Below are 23,696 nucleotides of genomic sequence, written 5' to 3'. Positions count from 1 at the left end.
CTAGTAGCCTGAACACTAGAGCGCGTTTGCGTGTAAAAAATCTCATGCCTAAAAGTGTGCAGCAGGCAAGTACTCATCTATGTAGCGCAAAATTGAGCATTGCTTTGCTATTTTGATACCTCATTTACTGATAGTATTATTTAAATTACTACCATTTAGACAAAGGACTCTATCAGGTTCCAGGATCACTCGAGTCTGTTCTGGTGTACACTTGGCACCATTTAGGCGTTAAGTTATGGCTGCATTTGAGGCGCCGCATTAAAAAAAGAGCCACAAAAAGATCACTTTTTAGTCGCGCGTTAGTCAGGCAACAGCTGTATCCGAACGGACGACTCGCGCTGCGATAAGATCGGTAATTTCAGGTGTTACTCCCCCTAATAATAGGGAATCACCAGCCAAAATACACGTCTCGTTTTTTTATATATATTTGACATAAAAGTACATTAAAAATGTGGGCCAATTTTAGCTGAAATAAAAGAAAAAGTTGAACCTCCACGCAGCAAAGTGTATGGAGCAGAGTGTATGTGTGTGTGTTTTGGTAAAGTGTGTGATAAGATTAGACATGCGGGTAACACTGTGACGCTTTGTGATAACAGTTGGGGCAGTTACAGGGGGCTCAAAAAAGTACATTAAACTAAATTGTTAGTCATTTAATCCGGTAGCAGTGTAGTTACACATGCACATGTGTGCCTCCTACGTGCAACAAGGCTTCTTTCTGCCTCTCTCTGTCAGTGCCTATGAACCTAAAGATATCTGGGAAGCATGTTAACTTAGGGCAGATAACGTTTGTATTCTTGAAAGATATCTAAATCGGTGCATATATGTACATATACGATGGGATAGTAAGAATGACTATAATGAAAGCTCTAATAGCCGTGCAACAAATGACAATAATTAGAAACCATTGACCGCAAATAAATTATGATAAAAAAAAGCGTGTCTGTATGTATTCCACAGGAGATATGCTCATATGAGCAGCTTCCGGCTTTGGCAGCAATTTAAAAAAAAAAAAAGAAATGAACTGTTGTCCAGTCGGGAAATTATATATAAATTGAGCCTACGGCCTGCTTTTGATATTTGTTGTTTCTATTGTTGATTGTATTATGATACCACCTTACTCGTGAATATCGTGAATGAATATGAGTGTGTGTGTACGTGTGTGTGAGCATGCACTTGGTCGATCAATCAGCTCCAGTCACTGCCGGCCAATTCCGACACCGAAACCAATGCGCGATCGTCAGCGTGAAGTAAAAACATAAAAACAAATATTTCACTTTGGGGAATCATCGACAAACAACACAACAATAGCCATTCAAGTCATTCCAATAACATATAGGAAAACCAATATCGGTACTAAGTACAGTGACGCCTTGTTAAAGAGTAAGAAGCAAGCGAAAGGGAAAAAATCTTTGGCATTGAAATATTTCCTTAATCGTTCAAAGCCAGCCCCCAGCTGGCTATAAAATTGGTAGTATAATCCGAGAAAAAACACTAGGCTATAGCTATGGACCTTATTTACATCGGGTAGGCACTCCCATTGAGCAGGCGGGGGGGACCTCTTTAAAACGTAAATAACCGTTACACAACCGCGAAGAGAACGCTCTGGGCCTAACCTGCAATTAGCTGGTTGGTGGTTGTCCATGTATCTGGTCTGGGCTGGTCATTGTCACTTGCTCTCAGCATGGGTCATTGGCCATTAAGTATTGTCAGAGGGAACGTTGAGAGTACCGACTAAGGAGTACCTAGCATTATCTGTACCTGTCCCCATATACTTTACGAGTAATGGGTATACAAGAAAAACTATTGCTGACCATGTAGTGACGTCACAACGAATGCAATAAAATCATTTGGTTTCGTTTCGTTTCAGTTTTGATTTTGATTTTAATTTAGTATTTCTCTCTTGTTGGTCATTAACTTTGCAGACATGCAATTGTTGCAGCTGTACGTACCGAGCATTACTGGTTGATATATCCGGTGTGGCACCGGTGCTGTTGCTGCTGCTGCCACAGTGGTCAACATGTGTGAGGCTGCGTGTGGAAATATTAATAAATGCCATGCATTTCTAATAAATAGCAAAAGCCACACCACACCAGCCACTCAATGGGTATTAAGTAGCCGAAATGTGATTACTCTTTGTGTAAATTTATATTTAGCCCCGAAATTATTTTATTGCTCGATTTATAACGCATGTCTAAGCAGTGATAATGCCCTTAGCTCGCCAATTGGCGTGGCAAATACCTGACTCAGTGGACTACCTGTTGCTCTGGGGTCTAGACAGTGGCGTCTGCACAAAGGGGGCACGAAACGAATGAAACGAAATAATATAGATAATTATACCATAGGTACAGTTGTTGGTAGTACTTTTGGGTATATCATATTTATGAGCAAAGCTCCTTTTACCCCTCCTTTAAAGTTCTCTGTACCGCGCCACTGACTCCTAATGACTGATTGTTGTTGTTGTTGTAGTTGTAGTCACTGTATGACACCCCGCATCGTGAGAGCAAACAACAACTAACGGTGCGAACCTTTTGTGTTGTGTGTTGAGAGAGAGGAAGTGACTCTGCGTGAGAGAGAGAGAGAGAGAGGGTGGCTGAGAGCGAACGAGTGAATGATTGTGAGACCAAAGCTCTGGCCGCGACACCTTTGGCTGCTCACTCGCGTTCGGTAGCCGGCAACAGCAACAACAAAAAACCTACAGAGAGAGAGAATAACCGCAATTAGTCGAAAGATAAATAAATAAACCCGTGCATATGCATAAAAACGTAACAAAGTGCAGGCATGTAAGAGCGATTACTCTGAAGAAGCAACTGGTAATGCAACTGTGAATGATGCGCCCTATGCCGTGTGTGAACTATGTCTCTGTGTATCTACAACTATTGGATCGGATCGAATCGAATCGGCTGTGTTTGTTTTTGGTGTTTAATTATGTATGTACATCTTTTCTGATGCCATTTCAGTTGGCATTCTGTGTTCTGTGAATGCTATCAACGATTGATCCTCAGTCCAACATATTTCCGCCCTGACACATATCGAACAAACAGCTAAGGCAGCTGAGATCTGTTAGCTAGCAGCAGTGTGAGATGGCCTCCAATAGCAGCAGCACCACCGATTTGGACAGTCAGGTCAATGTGGAGGATTTGCCCATCACCTTCAAGGTATGTATGCTTGGGATTTGCGTTTGGCCAAAACGAATATTTAAATGCTGTGAAATGTGTGGCGCAAGCAATGAGCCACCCGCGAACCGCGCACAAAAAATACACTCAGAAAAATGAGTCAGAGAATAATCTATCCAAAGGCAAGAGACAAACCAAGAGCTTGTGGTTATTTCTGCGAGTGTAACCAAAATATAACCAGACACGCATGCGTCACGGTCTGCTGCGCCTTGGTTCGGGGGCATAGCATCTAACATTTTGGCTTGGCTGTAGGCCGTGGGCTGTGGGCTGCAGAGCTCTGACATCCGGCCATGGCTCCAGGGGTCGGATGCAAATGAAGCGACATTTTGCCCGCAGACGGCTGACTAACGGGCAACGCATGCGCAGCGGAAGCAAATGCCACCGATGAATAATCTCCAACTCTCCTTTCCCTTCCTCTCTCTCACACTCTCTCTCTGTCGCACTCATCCATAGGTCAAGTACATTGGCTCGGAGGTGGCGCGCGGCCTGTGGGGCATTAAGTACACTCGCCGGCCGGTCGACCATATGGTGGGTGTGGCCAAGAATCTGCCGCCCAACAAAGTGCTGCCCAGTTGCGACCTGAAGGTGTCCGTGACGGGCGTACAGCTGGAGATCATTTCGCCCAAGGCGAGCATCAACAACTGGAGCTATCCGATCGACACGATCTCGTACGGGGTGCAGGATCTGGTCTACACGCGAGTCTTTGCCATGATCGTGGTCAAGGATGACTCCAGTCCGCATCCGTACGATGTGCATGCCTTCGTCTGCGACAGTCGCGCCATGGCGCGCAGGCTGACCTTTGCGCTGGCAGCGGCCTTCCAGGACTACTCGCGACGCGTCAGGGAGGCGGCCGGCGATGATCAGATCGATACCATAACGCCCGCACGCCAGAAGTTTGCCATCGATCTGCGCACCCCCGAGGAGATACAGGCTGGCGAAATGGACCAGGAAACGGAGGCGTAGTCGGAGGAGTGCCTGATTGCCGTTCGCGGCTGGGGTTGGTTGGGTTCCATTGTGATGTCATAGTTACTTATTGTCCAGTGTTCACTGTAATTGTAAATTGTTCGAGTGCGAGTACCAGTACCAGTACTCCGCTCCCACATGGTACAAGTAGTTTCCTCATGCAGCTAATTGCCCAAAGCTTACATAAGTGTTAATCCAAACTGTAAACGATTTTCTATAATAAATAGTAAATATAAATATTAATAATAATAAACATTGTGATTGGTTGGTACAAATGTGAACGACAAATATCTGTCCCTTGATGTGCAACATTTCTTTGAATTGTCTACATAAGTACATATATTCTTATGTACTTATTGCATGTATTTATTGCATTTATTTTCTTTTATTGATTATTCACAGCAGCCTTTGGAAAAATATTTATTAACTTTTAATGCTTCTAAGTGAATAAATAAAAATGCTAGTTTGATCACTGAAACATAAATCGTTCTCCTCCTCGTTTTAGATATTTATGTAGGGAAACAAATGACGAAGACTTTCCACACGGCTGTTGCACCCTTTAAAAGATATATATCGTGTGCCTACGAATACGATATGAATCTACGTGAAACAGTCCACAATTCGATTTCCCTCTATTCCTATTTTTGGCTTTCTTTAGGTTGCTTTTTAGCTGGTCCGTCTCTACCGTTCAAAGGTTGAATGTGATTCGCCAAGACACAGGACACTCAAACCATTGCACGATAGAGTTGACTGCTCTCTGACATAAACATTGCTGAATCTTACACCAGTAAAAATAGACATGAAAATTTTTAATTTTTATAATTTTTATTTGTAGGTTTTTTTGTTGCAAATTTTCTCCTTTTTTTTGGAATTTGTTTTCTCGTTAACTCGTTGGAACAACAACAATTCTAAACTTAAATTTCAACTCTCGTGCCGCGAAATGACTATATAAAACTAGGAAATCAAGGAATATTAAATTAATTTAAGACTTGCCTAAAAGTGCAAATGAGAGGGGTGGGGGGGGGGAGGGAACTAGGACGTGAACAGGGGGCTGCGCCTCCGCCAGTTCGTTCGCTGATTCTTTTGGCTAGAAGACATGCCTAACTGGCATCGGCGCGGAACAGAAATCTACGCTTGCGGGCATCCATCTTGTCACGCGACTGCGACTTGGGCTCTCGCACCTCGGGCTGGGATTCCTTTTCTGTTTCCGTTTCCGTTTCCACCTTGCTGACAGTCACTGGCAACGTTTGCACCTTGGACATGCTGGGCTCGGCCATCGAAATGCGCTTGTAAATGGGCAGAATCAACTCCTGTTCTGGTTGCGATTCCTGTTCAGACTCAGACTTCGTCTCCGACTCAGACTGAGCTTCGGGTTTTGGGTTCTGTATCAGTGTCATTGGAGCTGCAGCGCCTGGCGTTATGACCAGCTCCATGGGAGCCATCTGTTCGTTCTTGGGCGTCTGATCCAAGCGCTCCTTCACGAGCTCCACAATATCATCGATGCTGATTGAGGGCATGTAAGCAGCAGTGGCTATGCTCTCCTGGGGCGCATCCACATCATCATTGTGGATGGGCGACTCATCGGGTTTGATCTCTGGCTCTGTTTCCAGCTGAATCTGAGAGGTTTCCTCGACTGTCTGAGCCTCTGGTACGGCTTCCTTGACTTCCTCTGGTACGGCTGCTGTTTCTTTGACTTCCTGTGAAGCCTCTGGCTGGGCGTTGGTTTCAATTTGTGGCTGCATCTGCTGCTCCAATGGGATTACCTGCACGGGTATCTGATAGTCCATTGGCAGATGGTTGTACTGCATTATGTTTATAATGGGCGAGTCGGTCATTATCTTTTCCGGTGACTTCTGCAGCTCTGACTCCTCCAGCAGCTGCTCCTCAATTGAGGCATTCTTGTCAACGATTTCGGGCTCTGGCAGCTTGGCCTCCTCAATGGAAACATCTGGCGATTGTTTAATGTCCGTCTCCTGGGGCTCCTCCAACTTCTCGTTTAGAATCTCTGCCATGTCCATGGCTGCTGTGGCCAGCTCAGTCTCGGGTTTCTCTTCGTTTTTCTTCAGAGTATTGAGGAAATCTGTGATCAGCTGCTCTGCCTCGGCGGCCATCACTGGATCGACTGGCTTAAAGCCACCGAGTGACTCCTGCGTCTCCTTATTGTCGAGGAGCAACTGCTCCACCAGGGGACTGTGCTCTTGCATCTCTGGTGTGGCTGGGATGCTCTCGGGTGCATCCGATGGCTTGGCTGCCTCCAGGGCTTCAATGTTGCTGAGGATTTCCTCGTCGGACTCCATAATGGCGGGCTCGTTGCGGTTTCCCTCTTGGATTTCCTCAACCTTGGCTGGCACTTCCTTCTCTTCTTCGGCAGCTGGCGTTTCCTTTTCTTCTTCGACAGCTGGCACTTCCTTGGTTTGCTCCTCTACTGGCTTCACCTCCTCCGTTTCCTTTGGCTGCTCCTCCTCCGTGTCCTTTGGCTTCTTCTCCTCAGTATCCTTTGGCTTTTTCTCCTCTGTATACTGTGTCTCTTCTTCCTCCGTTTCCTTTTGCTTCTCCACCTCCGTATCCTGTGGCTTTGTTGCTTCCAAACTCTCGAAAATAACAGCGGGAATCTCTTCGATGGCCTCAATGGGCTTCACTTCCTCCAGCCTGGTTTCAGTTTCAATCTTTGTGGGTGCTGCTCCCTCTGGTGTGGCTTCTTCCGGCTGTGCTATGGCCACCGCTGGTTCTGAGGCCTGCACCTCCGGCTCTCGGACTTCTTCTACGGTTTGGACAGGTGCGGCATCCTCGAACATCGTTTGCAGCTGCACAGTTGGCGCTGGCTCGCTAAGTTCTACAACGGCCGCCTCCGTGACGGCAGGTTCCTCCACGGGCTTTGGTGTGGTCGTTGGCTTGTTAAAGATCGCTGGCCGTTTGCGAATGCCGGCAAAGAGTTCGTTGCGCACGGGGGCAGGGGCAGGGGCAGCAACAACAGCCTGATGCTTGTGTGGCCGCATGGTGAAACGCTGCGGACTGCTGCCGGGCTTGGACTCTGCCACGGGCTCGGCTACAGCCTCAGTCTCGGCTGCCACGGGTGCAGCTTCTGTGACGGGCGCCTTTCTCTGTGGCTGGGGCTTGCGGCGATTCGGCTTGGGCTTGGGCTTGGACTGCACCTTGACGGGCTTGGAGGGCTGGGCAACGGGTGCCGGTGCGGGTTCGGGTGCGGCCTCCACAGGCTGCTTATCCTTCTCCGACTGCTGCTGCTCCTCTGGCTCAGCTGCCTGCTCCTGCTGCTTCTCCTCCTCCTGCACAGGTGCTCCTCCAAAGTTTCCATTCAACTCGTAGTAGCGGGCGCTATCCTCGCACTCGATGGTCATGTCCTCGCGACGCATGCACGTGAATGATTCCTGCGAAATAAATATCATAAATCTCTAATACAGAGAGAGGGGTGGGGGGAGAGATCGCTGATCTGCTGGCACTGTTCCTACTTGACTGAAAATGGTTTCCTCCGGACAGATGAAGCTCCAACGGAAGGTATTCTCCCTGCCATCGGCATAGGTCACCGGCAGACACACATGGAAGATCTGGCAATCGTTCTCCACGTCCGCATAGTAGCCGTAGGTCTTGTTGGCACACGAAAAGTTGTCGGTAATGTCCGCCCGTATGGAGGTGGCATTACTCGGCAGGGTCAAAGTGCCCAAAGGTGTTGCCGGGGCTGCCACCTGCTCGGACTCCGACTCGGACTCCATCTCCATTTCGCTTGGCAACTCCTGGACTTCCTGCACTTCTGCCGGTGCCTGATCCTCGCGTGCCATTATCGCTGCTGTGTTTTTTCTCTTCTGCAAAAGAAAAAGAGAGGGAGAGAGAGAGACATTCAGCTAACGGGTTACGTGCTTGGCATCAGCAATCAACCAATGAACGATCCAGCACGTGACGAGGGGGCCCTGGGCTCAGCCGCTCAAATTTCACTTGTGTTCTAGTTTTTGGTCTACGCGCCGCTTCGTAAGTGAAAATTTAAGCCCTAACACCGCCCCCTCGGCCACCCCCTGCCCAAACACCCAAACGAATGAATCCACCTGACTCCCTTTTATGGGGGGTGGGCGAAGTGTAGTTACTTTCGAATGGAATCGCTCGAATATTATCACATCATATTTTAAGCCATAATCGTATTGATTTGTTTTATTTGTATTTATTTTTGGGCGCTGCATTTTAATGAGTTCGAAACCAAACAAAAAAACTTTCCCTGTCTTTTGGGCAGTCCAGTAATATTGCAATTATAATAACCAGAAAGTTCCAGATAGTTGTGATCGATTGACTCATCGCAGAAGAAACCCTACCACAAACTTCTCTGGGTAGAACGAATCTTTACCGGCTTGAGGCCACTGCAGCTGCAGGCTATAAATACGTGTAGCTCTGGCCAAGTCTTTGGCTAAACGCTTGGCATACCAAATAAGCCATAGCCGAAGCCGAAGCCAAAAGACAAAACTGTTCGAGCCCTCAATGGGAGATGCGTGTATGCAAAACAGCAGAACAGCAGACGACGCACTGTGGAGTCGAGGAGTCATCAAGTCAAGTGAAGTCAGTTGTCCCGTGTCCCATTAAAGTTTTCTTTAGTTTGGCATTTCATTAACAGTTCTGCCTCCCCATATCCGTTGGCAGCACCACACGGAACGGAAGTGACTGGGTGGGATGGTCAAGTTGAGCTGTCTGCAAGTCTGCGGGGGGAACACTCACCTGGTAGGCGGTCAGCGGTCCTGCGCTGCAAGTGGCCGTTAGGCAGAGAAGCACACACACAGTCTTCCACATGATATTATGCATGATTTTCCAGTTCAGTTTCTCACTATATATAACACACTGATTATTGCACTTTTATCCTCCAAAGGGGCTGAGGTTTTAAATATATTTATTTATATTTATATTTGTGTGTGTTTTGTGTGTTTTGTGTTTAATCCAAAAAATTGATATCCAAGCGTTAAGTATTTCTTTATGGCCAAAAGCTTGCACTCGCACTGCCTGCTGCTGCTGCTGCTGCTGCTGTCTTATTGCTGGAGCTGGAGCTCTTTGCACACCTGTGAGGCACCGTTGGGTGGAAAATACTAACTGCGACCGTCCAGGGCATGCGACACCCAATTTATATATTCTTCGCTTTGATTTATTAAGAATGCAAAAAGGCACAGCAGAGAAAACCCCCAAACAGGCACGCACACAGCCACACAAGCCAAAGAAGCGGAGGCACAGGTACAGGTTCAGGTGCGTGTGCGCATGCGCACACAATGAAACCCCACGGAATATGTGTGTCCACAATTACATACAAATTACAATGGCAATTGCTTATTGTCGTCGACACTGTTGGCTCTTCTGCGCAGACGTGACAGTGCTTGGCCCCCTGTGGGTGTGTGTGCCACTGCCTGTGCGTATCTCTGTGTGAGTGTACGTGGGTGTGTGGAACACATTCGTTGTGGAACCTAAGACATAGTCGAAGAATGAAGGTAGAAAGAGGATTGGTCATGACCATGGCCATGACAGAGCGAAAGGTTTGATCAGTTGAGGCTAGGCGAGAGCGAATCAGGGATCCACAGTTTGGTCCCTATAGTCTTTGCCGTGCTTAAACCTCCCCTACATATTTTCAGATGAATCGAAATACTAATTTCTTTGGAAAGTCTACAAATCGATACTTTCATTTCATTCTCTCAAAGAATAAATCTTCCAAGAAATCTTATTGTAGAAGCTCTTAAGATTGTAATAGTCATAAATTTCTTCTAATCCCAACAAATAACCGCCCAAAGCTGCAGCTTTAACTACAATTTATCAGTTCCTCTTAATGTCTGCCTCATTAATATGCCAGGAGCTCTCAAATCCACTTACAAGATGAACAACATAAGATAGACCAAACAAAAAAAAGACACGTTTGTGTCTGACTTTGATGAGAGCCGCCTGTGGGGGGGACTGACTAACTAGCGCCAGGGCAGATAATACATAATTAATCAAGCAATACGATAATAATTATTATTTTTTTTTTAATTTTTATAGCTATTTCCGATGGCAATGCCCTCTGCAGCTTTCGCTTTTTGTTTGTGCGCTGTACGTGATTTTGATAGAACAACCCAAAAGGCAATGGCAAAGGTAAGCTTGGAGGAGGGCAGCCAGGGACCCAATGACAGCACTAAACATCAAATTAGAAATTCATAATTGTCGCGTAATATGCCGCAAACACACACACGCACACAGCTACGTGTGGCTGAGAGTGGAGGCTCTGACTTGGGGGCTTTGGGGGCGAAATGGTAGCAAAACCCATTCTAAATTGCTAATGCGCCTTAATAGGCTTCGCTTGTTTTGGTACTGGCGTTATTTTTTGTTGTTGTATTTTTTTTAGGGTTTTGGTTGTGTGAAAGTCACTGCATGATGATATTTCGTTTGTTGCATAATCCTCCTTCTCCACTGGGATGGTTAGCCCTCGCTAGCCCCCCAGGGCCGTGCCAATGAACCCTAACGAATTTCTGTGATGGGTTCTGTAGTGTGTCGCCTGTAAGGCAGAGCAGAGCAGAGCAGAGCAGATGCCACTTGGTACACATAAAATTGCAATCTCACGTCGTCTGGGGGCAATCTTTCGAGTGTAATCTGTGCTCGGCTGCTCTGCCATGCCATGTAGAGGCAGAGTCATCATTGTGTCACCCATTTTGACAGTGCTTGAGGCAGGAAGCAATGCTAATGGACAAACAATTTCTTGGTAATAAAACGCAATCCCCAACGAAGTTCTCTGGGTAGTTCTCTCTAATGCTGAATGTGGAATATTTTGGGAAAATTCGTTATGTCCAGTAAGAGCAATGCCTATAGTTCTCATTGAAAGTTGTGGGGGGAATATGGGAAGTTATGGTATGGCAGAAACTCTATTGACATATTGAATTGGGGTCTCTTGTTGGTTGCCTCTCTCTTTAGTCAAGCCCTTAAGACATAATCATTAACATGCCTTCATGTACATACATATATGTATGTAATGTAATGTATTTTTGCGCACTTGGCAACAAAGTATTGCTTAAATGCATTCTGCATGAAATGTTTGCCCGGGACACACAAGACAGAGGACAGGGGGCCTCAGACCCAGACCCAGACCGCATCGTGGCAAAGATAATCGCGTTGACAACAGGGCGACGTGTTGAGGCTGACGCAGAAATTCTACAGCAGAATCATGACTGGAATTATGAAAAATCATATTATTAATAGACAGCAGACGGACACAGGAGCCAGGCCTGGGCCTGGGACTGTGCCTGAGCCTGAGCATTATTTAAAAATCGATGAAAAGAAATGCAGCAGGCGAAAATGTTTCTTAATTTTGACTCTTTCTTTCGTTCGAATTTGTGGTGCAGTGCAGGCGAATAAAATAAACACAAACACATGTAAACTTTCTAAAATGCAAATTGCACTGCAATGGAAAATCATGAACACTTTTCAATTTCAAAAACACACACAAAAAAATTAAATTAAATGCCACTGAAGACACGTGGGCGTTGGAATTGGCCACTCCTACTCGCCTACTTTTCTGCAGCTGCTGCTGCTGCTACGGATCAGAGTCCGAGTCTGCTGTGCGTATACGTGATGTGCACTGGCACTGGCACCACTTTCTAGTGGCAGTTAAATTAATTAAGTTTTCGTTAAGCACAATTGCGGGGCCACATCAAGCCATCAAATGCCCAAAATGACAGTTCAATTGACAGCGGCACGTCGTCGCCTGTCACTTAGTGGAGCAGCCACCAAACGGAGCACCGAATGGAACGCGCTTAGAAATGTTCGCCAAACACTCTCGAATTGATCCACACGCCCCGCACCGCCCCGCCCACGCGTTTCTCGATCCGTGACGCTAACACTTCCTTTTGCCAAAACTCGCAAAAAAAAAACCATTGATATTTTTTGTATTTTTTTTTGCAAACCCTGCACGTTGTTGACCGTTATTCGCCCACCCCAACGGGGCAGGCAAACATATTCGCAACAGGAATATCAATTGATTATTGAGGGTTCGGTTCTGTGTTTAATTTTTTTTGGCAACATATCGAGAACAGATCGTATCTGCATGATATATCGCCGGGGGCCACACCTCTCTCCCAACGCCCACATTAAACATTTAACCACAGTCCGAAGTGGAGTTTAGAAAGTGCTGAAAACTAAACTAAAAAGCATTCTCTCTGTTTCTCTGATGATCAATTATGTTGCACACGTTTGAAGTAGACACCTACCATGCCCGCCTCCGCCAGTTCCAGTTCGAATCGGTTGATAGGTCTCCCTGGGCTCCCACGCCTAGGGCCAAGTCTGATTGAATTTTTATGGGCAATTTCATTGATTTTAATTTTGCTAATGATAAGAATTTCTTTGCACGAATCTCCATCATACTAGTGGCAAGGGGGCAGCCCGGGGGCGGTGATAGTCAGCTTTTGATAACGCGCATGTTGCGGCATGTCAATTTGCTTTGCTCCACGTTGCATGTTAATTGGAGGAGATTTTCTTTTCAATTAGCCTGGGTCTGGGCCTGCGCCTCCCTCCATTAAAACAAGGTCAATATCAAACGTGCCAGAATGCCAGTGAAGGTGAAATACTTTACTTGTATATAAGTTAAATTGGAAAAGCTGTAGCTTGACTTTCTTTTTGACTCCCAAAATCTCATGGCTGTTTCCACAATATGTAAATTCTGACAATGCAATTAACAATTGCTTATAATCTATTGTTTATTTGCCGTACAGTGCAAATATTTACAATTTATTAGCCATAAATTTGCAGCGCACTTGTCAGAGTTTTGTCAAACACAAATTTAATTGCTTATTACAATCATCAGAGTCGTCAAAACTTTTAGTCAAAAATTCATTTAGCATTCGACACACGATCTGCGCATGCGCAAATTGCTCAGCGACACCCACAAGAAGAACAAACCAAAAAAAAAAAAAACCAGACAAAATAAAAAACGTTAACGAGCCGCACAGAGACGCGTCTATTTTGGGCGCACGTCGCCCCCTATTTGGTATAACGGAGCAGGTGCCAGGGAGCTCCAGAACTGGGCCACAGAATTAGAATCGAATGCACGAAGGCGACCGACGGACGAACAGGTGAAATTTCTGTTGGAATTTCAGCGCAAGAATTGACCGCATTCTGATTGTAGAGAACCTCACCAAAATGGGGCAGGAAATGATTGAATGGACTTTTTACTTTGGGTTTTCCCATTTGTGCAGAATAAACCCTCGATGTAGCCAATGTTTTCTTGATTTTTGTTTAATATGCATCATAGTATATGTAACATATAAATATAATAAATAATTTGCATAAATAACTTAAGACTAATTATATTCTTTCAATCGAATCATCTATCAAAAAGTTTAAATTAATTTAAAATTTAGTTTACATTTAGGGCATTGCACTAAGGGTCATCTAGGGTTACAACTAAAATTGGCTTACTGGCATTTTTTTCTTTGTGCTAAGATTAATTTTGAGCTAGGACCTTACTGGGGGATTATTTAATAATCAGCATCATAATACAAAATAAAATCAAATAAGCAGACGCAATAAATTAAGCAGGCAGCAAGCAGCAGTGTGTGCTGGGTCTCTGGGGTGGCTGGGCTCCATTGGAGTGCAGGCGTTGGTAGGGAGGGGCTGGGCTGTGCTGGGGGTATCTACTGCCATTGGTGCTGCTGGTTGCGATAGGCCAGATAATGGGAATCCTGTGGCTGCTGTTGCTGCTGCTGCTGATGCTGCGTACGGATCTGATAGCTGTCCGTGGATGAGTCAACATCCTCAACGGATGGATCCGTTTGCAGGGAGCGCTTCCAGTAGCTGCCCGGCTCGCTCCAGTCCTCGCCATGGTCCTCATAGTGGTGCTGATGGTGGGCATGTTCAACGTATACAACCTAGTTAGAAAATATGCAAAACGCGTGTGGCGTGAAGTGAGAAACACCAGAGGAAGTACCAAAGAAGCCCAAGAGTTTGTGTATGTGTGTGTGTCTGGGTATCAAGTATCTGTGTATGTCAGTGTCAGAGATTTTTTTATATGTATGTATGTATGTATGTTGTTATATAGGGCAGGGATTTTTCAGGAATATCCCAAGTCAAATGGAAACTTGGGATGCTTGAGCATCACCTTTGGGCATCTCCCATACTTACACGGGAACATTTTCAGTTTCATTTCTTTTTCTTTTCATTTTTGTTTGTAGGAAAACTCTATGGAGAAATGGTTTTGGTTGGGTCTTAAACTGTACTGGTATTAGTGTGAACTCTTATGTATATTTTTTTAGAGTTTGTACGTTCCGAAAACGTTCTGTTTTCGGGGGGTGGGAAGATGCTGTCCAACAATTTTTACCACCATATCTGAAACCAAAAAGGTCTGAATTTGTTAGCATACTGGATGGAATACGGGCACATTTTTGGTGTGTGTTTTGCGATTGAAACTCGATTTGGTGGTTGTTGTAGAAATTCTGGAACTGGAAACCAAAAGCTGTGATGCTCCACAAAAAGAGTTAGAGAATAGTTAGAACGCGGGTCGTGGGTGTTGGCAGGAAAACGCATTTTACAAATCCTTATATACATCTGGTGTGTGTGTGTGTGTGTGTGTGGGTGGGTACAGATAGAGACAGAGAACAAGGGCGTAGGAAACACAGAGATTAAATGAGTTAAGAGGGAGACGCGGCGGGGGCCGCTTCAAAACCTTTTGCCACATAAAAAAACCTTAAGACTTGTTCAACATAAGACTTAAGAACTGAAAGAGTGCAGAAAATCCATTTAGAACAAGGATATACATATATTGGGTCTCATAACCGTCGTGTGTCCGTTGCTAGCGGTTGGGGTGGTGGTTAAATTAACTCGCCCACACAGCTGCGCTTTAGCTCCCCTTATTGGCCCCGCCCCACTCACCTTGGACGGCGGACTGCCGCGTTTCACATCGATCCAGAAGCGAGCAATGTTGATCAGTAGGCCAATGAGCGCAATGGCAAAGAACTTGACTTGCAGATGGGCGCCAAGGATCTTCAGCAGCAGCTCGATTTTGGCCTTCAGGAAGGTGCCGACCAGCATAAATTTGGCCAGGGCCTTCTTCTTCTTCTTCTTCTTGCCACGGGTAACTAAAGATCGAAAGGAATGGAGAATTGTTAGCTTTATTTTGTTGCTCCAGGTAGAATCAGCAACCAACTTACTTGGCTACAAAACGGAACGGAAAAAACAACAATAAATATCGATATATTTGTCGCTTGGGAGGGTGGTGTTTGTTAGTATGAACTGCAGTGCGCGTCAAGTGCGTTAACGGTAACAAAAAACGGTAACGGCAAGCAAAAGCAGGCAATAAATCGAAAATGAACAAAACAAAAAACTTAACCCTAAAACTTTTAAATTCAAATTCGAATTCAAATGTGCAAAGTGACAGTAGCCTAATGCTATGTCACTCCACTGCTTGACACTGCTTGAAGCAGTGTACTTATAGCAGTCAGCTCTCAACAGTGAGCGAAAGTTTAAATTTGAATTTGAATTTAAAATCAATGTACATAAAACTAAATTTAAATGTTTAGAGTTTACTATTATATTCTATCTATACCATCCCTTCTCTTCTGGTCCACCACCACCGGGTATAACATAACTTAGATATAGAAAGGGCACTTAAGTTGTGCTTGAAAAACGGTGCGCAAAAGTCATTTAAAACCACACGCAGCAAACAACACACACCTCCGTTACTTCTACCATATCTAATTGGATTCCTGTGCTTGCGCTTGCCACCGCCGCCGAGCAGCTCGTCATTGGCTTCGGTCAGGTCATCGAGAAGGCCCAGTCCCAGGCTCAGATCGTTCTGCTCGTGCTCCACCGCCGTCCCGCTGTTCGAGTGTTGTCCCTTGCGCTTGCGCTTCTGTCCCTTGACGCGTTTCTTCTGCTTTCGCTTGTGAGGCCTGGAAACGGAACCGGAACCGGCATCATCGTGCTCCACACTGCCACCGCCATGTCCATGGCCGTGGCTAGCGATATGCGAGCCATGGCCGTGGCCAGAGTCCACTTCGTGGTGTTCGGGCGCTGCCTGCACCACCACCAATGTGGCTGGCTGTGTCTGTCCTTGGTCCTGTCCATGTCCGTGTCCCTTTTGGCCCTTCTTTCTGCGCTTCTTGTTCTTCTTTTTGTCCTTTTTGCGCTTGCCACTGCCGCTGGGTTTCTTCACTGCTCCCGTGGCCGTCTCCTCGCCATCCTGCAGCTCTATGAACTCCGCACCCGTGGAGGTGCTGTCCTCGCTGAAGACCGTGTTCTTGAGGTCTTCTCCCTGCAGCTCTGCTGGCTGTACGCTGATCACACTCGAAATGGGTTTATTTTCACTTTCTGGCTCCGCCTCCTCGTCCGCCTCATCTTCCCCACCATCGGGCTCCCGCTCCGCTGTGTTGTCTGAGGCATCATCATCAGCATCATCAGCATCTTCCTCGTCGTCGGCGTCGCCATCACCGTCACCTTCTGTTTCTGTGTCTTCGGCGTCTTCGGCGTCCTCCTGGTCAGCTTCCTCAGCGGTGTCGCTGCTGTCTGCTGCAGTCTCTGCATCCGCCTCATCGTCATCATCATCGTCTTCCCCACTCTGGTCGTTTTCACTATCATCTGGCGTTGCTTTCGAGGTCTGCAAATACTCGTATTCGCGGCCAAGGAAGCTGTTTTGGCCACGCGGCGGGAAGGAAGAGGGTAGAAAAACAGGAAGAAATGAAAAGCTTGCGCGAAAAAGCGACGAAAAACGTGCATTCAACTTGTTTTTTCGCTGCTTGGCTTGAGCCACTTACCCGTCCATGGTTTCGGCTAGATATTTCTTCATATAATTCGTGCCGATTTCAATTTTCTTTAGTATCGTCGATGGCTTCTCTTTCAGGGGCAGCTCCGAGGTGCTGTAGCCGCGTCGCTCAATCGTTGCATTCATCTGGCGATCGGCCTCGACTGTAAGCCAACAAATAAAATACCCAAAAAAATGAGTGGAATGTTTTTATTTTTAATTGCTTTTTCATGTAAATGTTGTGGGTACTTTTTCTGTGAGTGTTTTGCCTGAGAAATTGCGTGGAAATTGGTTTGGAAAACTCCCCCTGAGGATGTGGCATTATCGGTACTCAATGATCACTAAATGCTCGCCATGGTGTCCAGAGGGGAGTTTTCTTTCTTTTTTTTTTTTGCTCCTCACCCACATTTTGCTTTCCCCTGTTCTTTTTTGGCTGGGAGCTTTTCTTTGCACTCACATATGTGTGGGAAAAAAGTATTTTGTTTTTTTTAAATTTAATTTGAAAATAAACTCAATGGAAGATTCAACTTTTGGCCTTTCCAAATCTCCACTTTTGAGGTAATATTTGCATGGAAAAATGATTTCTAAACTTACCCTTTAACTTCTGCCACTGGACATGCAGTTCACCGTCCCAGGAATCCAGTATCCTGGCCGACTGCTGGCGGGCACAGGTCCATGGCTCGGAACGTAAGGGGCACAAGGCTAAATCCAAATACGGCGAGACCTCTGCAAAAAAAGTAGACAACATTGAAGATCAGTGTAAATATGAGGCACACACCATGAAGGGGGGGCAAATATTTGATGGAAAACTGCAAACGAACCGACCAATGGTCCACAGTTGACAGCTTGACTGACTTTCAGACTCGTATGTGGCCAAACCAGAGACGATAGCTCGTCCCAGCGGTGGGATTTGTGGTCCAATTTGGCTTACTGGCTGGTTAGCTGGTTAACATGCTGTCTTCACAGACCTGTGACTGTGACTTTTCCAACTGCAAATATTGAGTGAAAGTATGGGTGGAAGCAGGCAGAGTCAGACACTGACCACTGCCACTGCCACTGCAACAATCATCTCAACACCTTCTGTGGTGGCCTCCTGCTGGTGCTAACAAGCATCCCCCGGACCTTGGCTTGTTTGTGGCACGTTCCATGTTTCATTTAACGATTAACGACGTGCCGTACCGTTGCTGCTTAGAGATCAATCAGACATGGAGTGAAAATGTCCACCGATCGACAGTAATTAAAATTACTGCTGCCTGTTCGTCCGGACAGCATAAGTAGCTTTTTAATTCGGAGACCAGACCCGCCATTTAATTGCGAATAATTGAATTTGTTATTTGTAATTTTTTATTGTGTGGCATTTCAGCAGCGACTGCCACAATGGAGGTCTGCCGGAGAGGCATTCACACTTTCTTGTCCCCCCCCATCCACAAACTAATGACACACAATTTCCATATTTCCGTCAAGTTTTTTGTGTGCAAATTGAGCAATTATATTAACTGATTAAATTCATTAGGACCTAGCTGTGGCATGCCACGTATACTCGTATGTAATTGCTGCTGCCACATTGGAGCGGACTGGAGCGCCAAGTATCGTGATGGGGCGAAAATGTAATGTCAGTTCGTGTGGGCTTTTTGTTATGTTTTTTCTTGGTAGCAAGTCTCTTGTCTCGTTCGTTTCGTTTTCTTTGTCACAATCTGCGAGTATTTGGCTTCATTTTACTTTCAATGGCAGACGATTGTACCCGATGGCGGGTACTTTGACCCAAGGCCTGGCTAATAATTTTTGCACAATTCAATGCCAGGTGAAAGCCAGAGGATGCCACCAGCCACTGGCCAAAAGGCCTGTGGAAAATTGTCTCCTCTTGTAATTCGTGGTGACATCCAACACACAGAGATAAACATCCTGTTAAGTTCGACCCACGCTGCATCCAAAATGCCACAAAGAATGCCGCAGAAGGGAGCGGGAGAGGGGGAGCAGGCGAGGGAAATCGACAACGACTCTGGGGAAGTTCAAAGAAAGCTAGCTGCCTGCATCGTGCTACTCCCTGGCGAGCGAGCCGAGCGAGCATCTTCGATAGCTGTCCAAACTTTGGTTGGGGTGTCTCTGGTGTCTTTGTTTTTCACAGCAAATGTGGCACATTATTTTGGCAGCTCCTTAGAAGACCATGTCCATTCCATTTCCTTTGCCATTTTGTTAGTGGGGGAATTTCAGATGGCAATGGGCGAAGCCCGGGGGCTGGGTGTCTTTTCACTTATTTTTCCTGATGCATTTGGCAGGGCGTCGCATGCTAATGCCAACCGTCAACCAAGTGCCAGTGCCAGTGCCACTGCCGGAGACCTAGACCCAGAGCATGTCTGGGGCCCAAGCTGATGGCCAATATTAAATGAACTTTCACTGCAATTTAGATTTATGCGTGGTCCCCCCTGCTTTTGGTTATAGGGTACGAGTACTCCTCGTATACTTAGTAGTTATAGGCATTGGCCGGCAATGCTTGGCCTGAGCTCGATGACGGGTGACGCATTTGCCTGCTCCGTTCAGCTTCAGCACCAGCTGTAAACTGCTGCTGTTGCTGTTGCTGCTGGACTATTGGCCATGTAGGCTAACTGTGTCCGGCATTTGCCTGCTGGCTTCCCATAACAGTAGCACATAAAATATTAGCATAATCATCAATGAACGGAATCCGTTCCAAGTCATATTTTGGTTGCCAGATGAAGTTATTGAGCGTGATTTGTGGCCGCATAGGAAAGTGAATCGTTGTAAGTTAGTGGCTAAGTATGGGGCAGCTAGAATTAACCTGAATATTTGGCTACCATTTGGTCAATAGATCTATCAAATTGTGAAGGGAATACTTCAACATTCGATAGATTTCCAACTTGCATATAGATATAAAAATCAATATGCCCATTAAATAATGCTACATAAAGTTTCTCATTCCCCAAGGGAAAGGAAAAGTAAAGGAGAAAGGAGCCTTAAACGGTCCTTTTCCTTAAGAAAGAGAGAGTAGATATTTTGGAGGAAGTAGATATTATTACGGAGTAGATATTAAAGATATTAAATATAAATTTAAATTAATAAACACAAACATGCGACAATTTATGGAAGGTAACTTTACCTTAAACATCAAAAGTATGGCCCATATTTAAACATAAATCTAAAACACTTCAAAATAATAATAATACTTTTAATTTAAATATGAGATATATTTAAATCAAATATTTTTATATCGTTGTGATTAATGTAAGTGAAGCACTTTCTTTTTACATTTTCCAATATCGGAATAAATCGAAATCTGTAAATATTTAAAACTCAAGTCTTTTTTTCTCTGGCTGTATTAATCCATAAGATTCTATCATTCCAATCTCTTATACTTCACCCATACTATAGATCCCCAAATCGATTCTTTTCTATTGAATATTCATTAAATCTCTATAGAGAAAACCCAACTTAGGGCAACCATCTTGGGGCATTGTCTGCCTCTTGATCTACTAGTGGGTATAATTGGGTGTCTATTACAAAAGAATTTTGATGGGCTATTAAAGAAATCAAAGAAGTCGGAACAATATAATATATGCTCAGCTTAACCGTTACCGCCAGCAACAGTACCCGTACCCCCAGCGAGCAACAAAAACAAACCTGTGAGCTCTTCTGCTCAGCTGAGCTGAGCTGAGCTTCGAAACGTTAATAAACTTTCACTGGTTTTTCGATCTGGCGCAGAATTTGAATTGAAGCCGTCAACCACAGACAACAGCACAAACAGCAAGCAAACAACAACTGCGACATGAGCCACCACACCATCATACAACATATATGTGCATATGTATGTATGTATATTAATGGGGAGACCCACTTTGGGTACGCAAATCGATGGATGGCGACTGCAACTGAAACTGTAATCCGCTCCTAAAGTGGCGTACGCAGAAATCCACTCGACAAACAGCTCGTCGGCAGATGCAGCTTTTGTGACAGCTTCATGGAGTAGCTCCAGTTTTGTACATCTTTTAAGCCAAGTCAAACGGAATAGTCTGCCCAACTAGGAAAAGATGCCAATGCCAATGCCAATGGCAATGACTATGGCAATACCTGAGACTGCAGGCAGAGCAGGCCGCTGGATGCTCAAGCGGCAATTAAAAAATGAAATTAGATTTCCATGAATTCCAGTGAAGCAGCAGCAGGCAGGCAGGCAGACAGACAGGCAGGCACTTTTCATTTTTGCGCTTCAACCAAAAATGTCGCCAATGCCGCGCTCCGTTTTAGGCGTGAGATTCCATGGGATTCCATTCGGCTTGCAGGCTTGCAGTCATTTCCAGTGGCATTGTTTTAGCTTTTGTTTTTCCAGACCAGACCAGATCGGAACCACACCAGATCCGACCAGACCAGAGGCAGAGGCATATTTAAATAGTGTCCGAGCCGAGGCAACGACTCACTCTCACATACAAATATGACGGTTATAACCCAATTACTGAGCATTTTTCAAGTTTTTTTGTGTGTGTTTGTCTGTTTTGGTGTCGTCGCAATTTGTATTGTACAACTCCCCAAAATGGAGGCGGCTCTCTCGCCCTGCCCCTGCCCCTGCCCCTGTCCATGCTTTTGGGTTGAGTTGGTGTGGTCAGCGACTGAATCAGATACTATCACAACTAAGACATCAACTTGTTTGGACTTGCCGGTAATGCCTGCCTGTTGCCGCCTCTGTTTGTGTTTCGCTGTTGTAGCAGAGGAAACCTTGTACTATTGCTGGTGTCTGTCTTGGTTGTTGCCATTGCCACTGCCACTGCCACTGCCACAGATGCGCTACTCTTGGAGGAAAGAGAGTTCCATGAATAATTCATGTGATTGCTGCTCATAGGTGCTGGAAAATACTTAATAGGGAAAGGAATTGCGCACAAAGAATTCTGTCTGCGAATCAATTTAAACCTAATGTGGAGTTTTTATAGTTTTTTTTTCTTTAAGGATAAACAGTTACTTTTCTTAACGTGACATTACAATCATTCTGACCTATGAATTCCAGTTACAATCAAATGCCATGGCCCCACAGTAATCCAACTGCCTGACGCATACTTCCACCCACCAACCAAACTCTCTTTAATTTACAATTTAAAATATTACTTTATTAAAACCTCACACCACACCCGCCCCAAAGGGGGGGCCAAAAGAGACTTTCATTTTGTACATTAAAAATTCTTTGGGGCATGCCTCGCACTCGTACTCGTGCTCGTGCTCGTACTGCAAGTGTATTCGATATTCGCTTAATCACAAACCGAATAACCGTTAAATCATATTTGCTTTTTTAGCCTGCGTGTTCTTTAATGACTCGACACTCTGCCCCTCCAACCCACCTGCTGCCGCACACACCCACCCCGTTGTTGGCCGTGGACGCCCTTCGCTGCGCTGCCGCCTGTTGGCCGCCTTAGTACTGGTTTAGTTAGTTATGACCCATATTACAGGGCACACACTTAAAGACACAGACAGCTGAGCGTTGCCCTAAACGATAACGAGGTGTACTTCTTTCTGGTAAATGGTAATGCCTTCTTGCACTTGCCTGCCACTTGCTAATTGTACGAGAAACAAAAAAACAGCAAGGCAAAAAAGTGTCATCCGCTCCATAACGTAACAGAGTCAAAAGAAGCACAGCCTCATGCCTCATGTGTGGCATGTGTACCATGTGTGCCACCACCAAGCCACAGTGCTGTTCTGCTCTTCTGCTGTTCTGCTGCATTGCCCATGAAAGTCACCTGGCTAAAGCAAATCCCGTTGGGGGTTTTGACATCATCGCGCAATTGATGGACTCTGTGCCTGGACTTGTGCCTGGCAGACGGCTGCTGTCTTGTCCTCCCGTGACCACTCGAATGGCTCATAAATCTTTTGCCACTTGATGGCTGATTCTGCTGGCAAACTTTCGTCCGCTGCTGCGTTATATAATTGCTAAACAAAACAACAATTTTTGCCTTGCCCAGCGCTCTCACATTCAACTTAATGAGCCGAAATTTCACTGCAATAAAAGTATTTCATTTGAAGGTTTTTTGTTTGTGTTTTTAGTTTGGGGGCTTTTCGTTACATTAAAGAAAACCTCAAAACACACAGACAAAAGCAATTTTGGGGGGGTCGGGGGCCGAAAGAGGACGGACAGCCTGATTGTTAGCCAGCCCGCTGACTCATTTGATCCGATCTCTAAAGAGATTTCTTACCATTTAAGCGTCGGGGAACAGGTGCTGCAGCTGCAGCTGCTGCTACTGCTCTGATTGGCACTGACACGGAGAGGGAGGCCGATGCCGGTGCCAGTGCCGGCAAGCTCCAGGCATGCGCTGTGGTCAGGAGGAGCAGACAGAGCAGCAGGCCCAAGCAGGCTGCATGGAGAGAAGGCGGCCGCCAGTCCATTGTTGGATGGATGCTGATGGATGGATAGATGGATTGTTGGGTACGTCACACACTTGCACCGTTAGAATAAATCAAAAACTCCGAAGAAACAAAAGTCAACTCTCGCTCTGGCCACTGGCCGGAGGAACCACTGATTTATGAACACTTTTTTTTTATCGACACGCACAAGAACAAACGGCGCTTCGTTCCATTTTTAATATAATATTTTTCGAATGAAGAAAAAGAATCCAAAAAACCGTAACGAACCGATCCAAAACCGAAATTTAACGAAATTATTCTCTTGTTTTTCAGTTGATATTTAAATTGAATTCCCCCACAGCGCCTGATGGCTGGATGGGCTGTGCTTTTGTGGGTGCCACTGCTACTGCGATCTGCGATCGGCGATCTGCACACGACCAAGTTCAAGGTAAGATTAAGCCATGACGCGCATACGTAAGAAGTTTTATACCAAAAACACC

General features: G+C 45.6%; 2 protein-coding genes across 6 annotated transcripts; one reads left to right on the top strand and one right to left on the bottom strand.

Annotated features, from left to right (window-relative positions):
- The first annotated feature begins 200 nt into the window (after nt 1-200).
- On the top strand, nt 201-4,381 carry LOC111064814. The gene is made up of 3 exons (XM_022352602.2): nt 201-352; nt 2,958-3,155; nt 3,627-4,381. Exons 2-3 carry the CDS (start codon nt 3,081-3,083, stop codon nt 4,134-4,136), a joined length of 585 nt encoding a protein of 194 aa, XP_022208294.2. The 5' UTR covers nt 201-352; nt 2,958-3,080; the 3' UTR covers nt 4,137-4,381.
- Nucleotides 4,382-4,972: 591 nt separating this feature from the next.
- LOC111064869 (titin-like) lies at nt 4,973-23,621 on the bottom strand. Of its 5 annotated transcripts, XM_022352688.2 has the most exons (7): nt 23,049-23,596; nt 17,461-17,592; nt 16,880-17,030; nt 15,801-16,753; nt 15,000-15,205; nt 7,604-7,954; nt 4,973-7,522 (listed from the first exon to the last, which is right to left on the bottom strand). In XM_022352688.2, the coding sequence occupies exons 1-7, from the start codon at nt 23,236-23,238 to the stop codon at nt 5,237-5,239; spliced, it is 4,269 nt and encodes a 1,422-aa protein (XP_022208380.2). In that variant the 5' UTR covers nt 23,239-23,596; the 3' UTR covers nt 4,973-5,236. The 5 variants fall into 5 exon arrangements, with proteins under 5 accessions (XP_022208380.2, XP_022208382.2, XP_022208383.2 ...); XM_022352693.2 differs by lacking the exons at nt 4,973-7,522; nt 7,604-7,954 and adding an exon at nt 13,698-13,999 and having other exon boundaries at nt 23,049-23,621; XM_022352694.2 differs by lacking the exons at nt 4,973-7,522; nt 7,604-7,954 and adding an exon at nt 13,698-13,969 and having other exon boundaries at nt 23,049-23,620.
- Between the last annotated feature and the right edge of the window lie 75 nt (nt 23,622-23,696).

The sequence above is a fragment of the Drosophila obscura genome, unplaced genomic scaffold (genome assembly GCF_018151105.1).
Source record: "Drosophila obscura isolate BZ-5 IFL unplaced genomic scaffold, ASM1815110v1 contig_208, whole genome shotgun sequence".
NCBI classification, from domain to species: domain Eukaryota; kingdom Metazoa; phylum Arthropoda; class Insecta; order Diptera; family Drosophilidae; genus Drosophila; species Drosophila obscura.
This window is presented reverse-complemented; position numbering and strand designations above follow the sequence as displayed.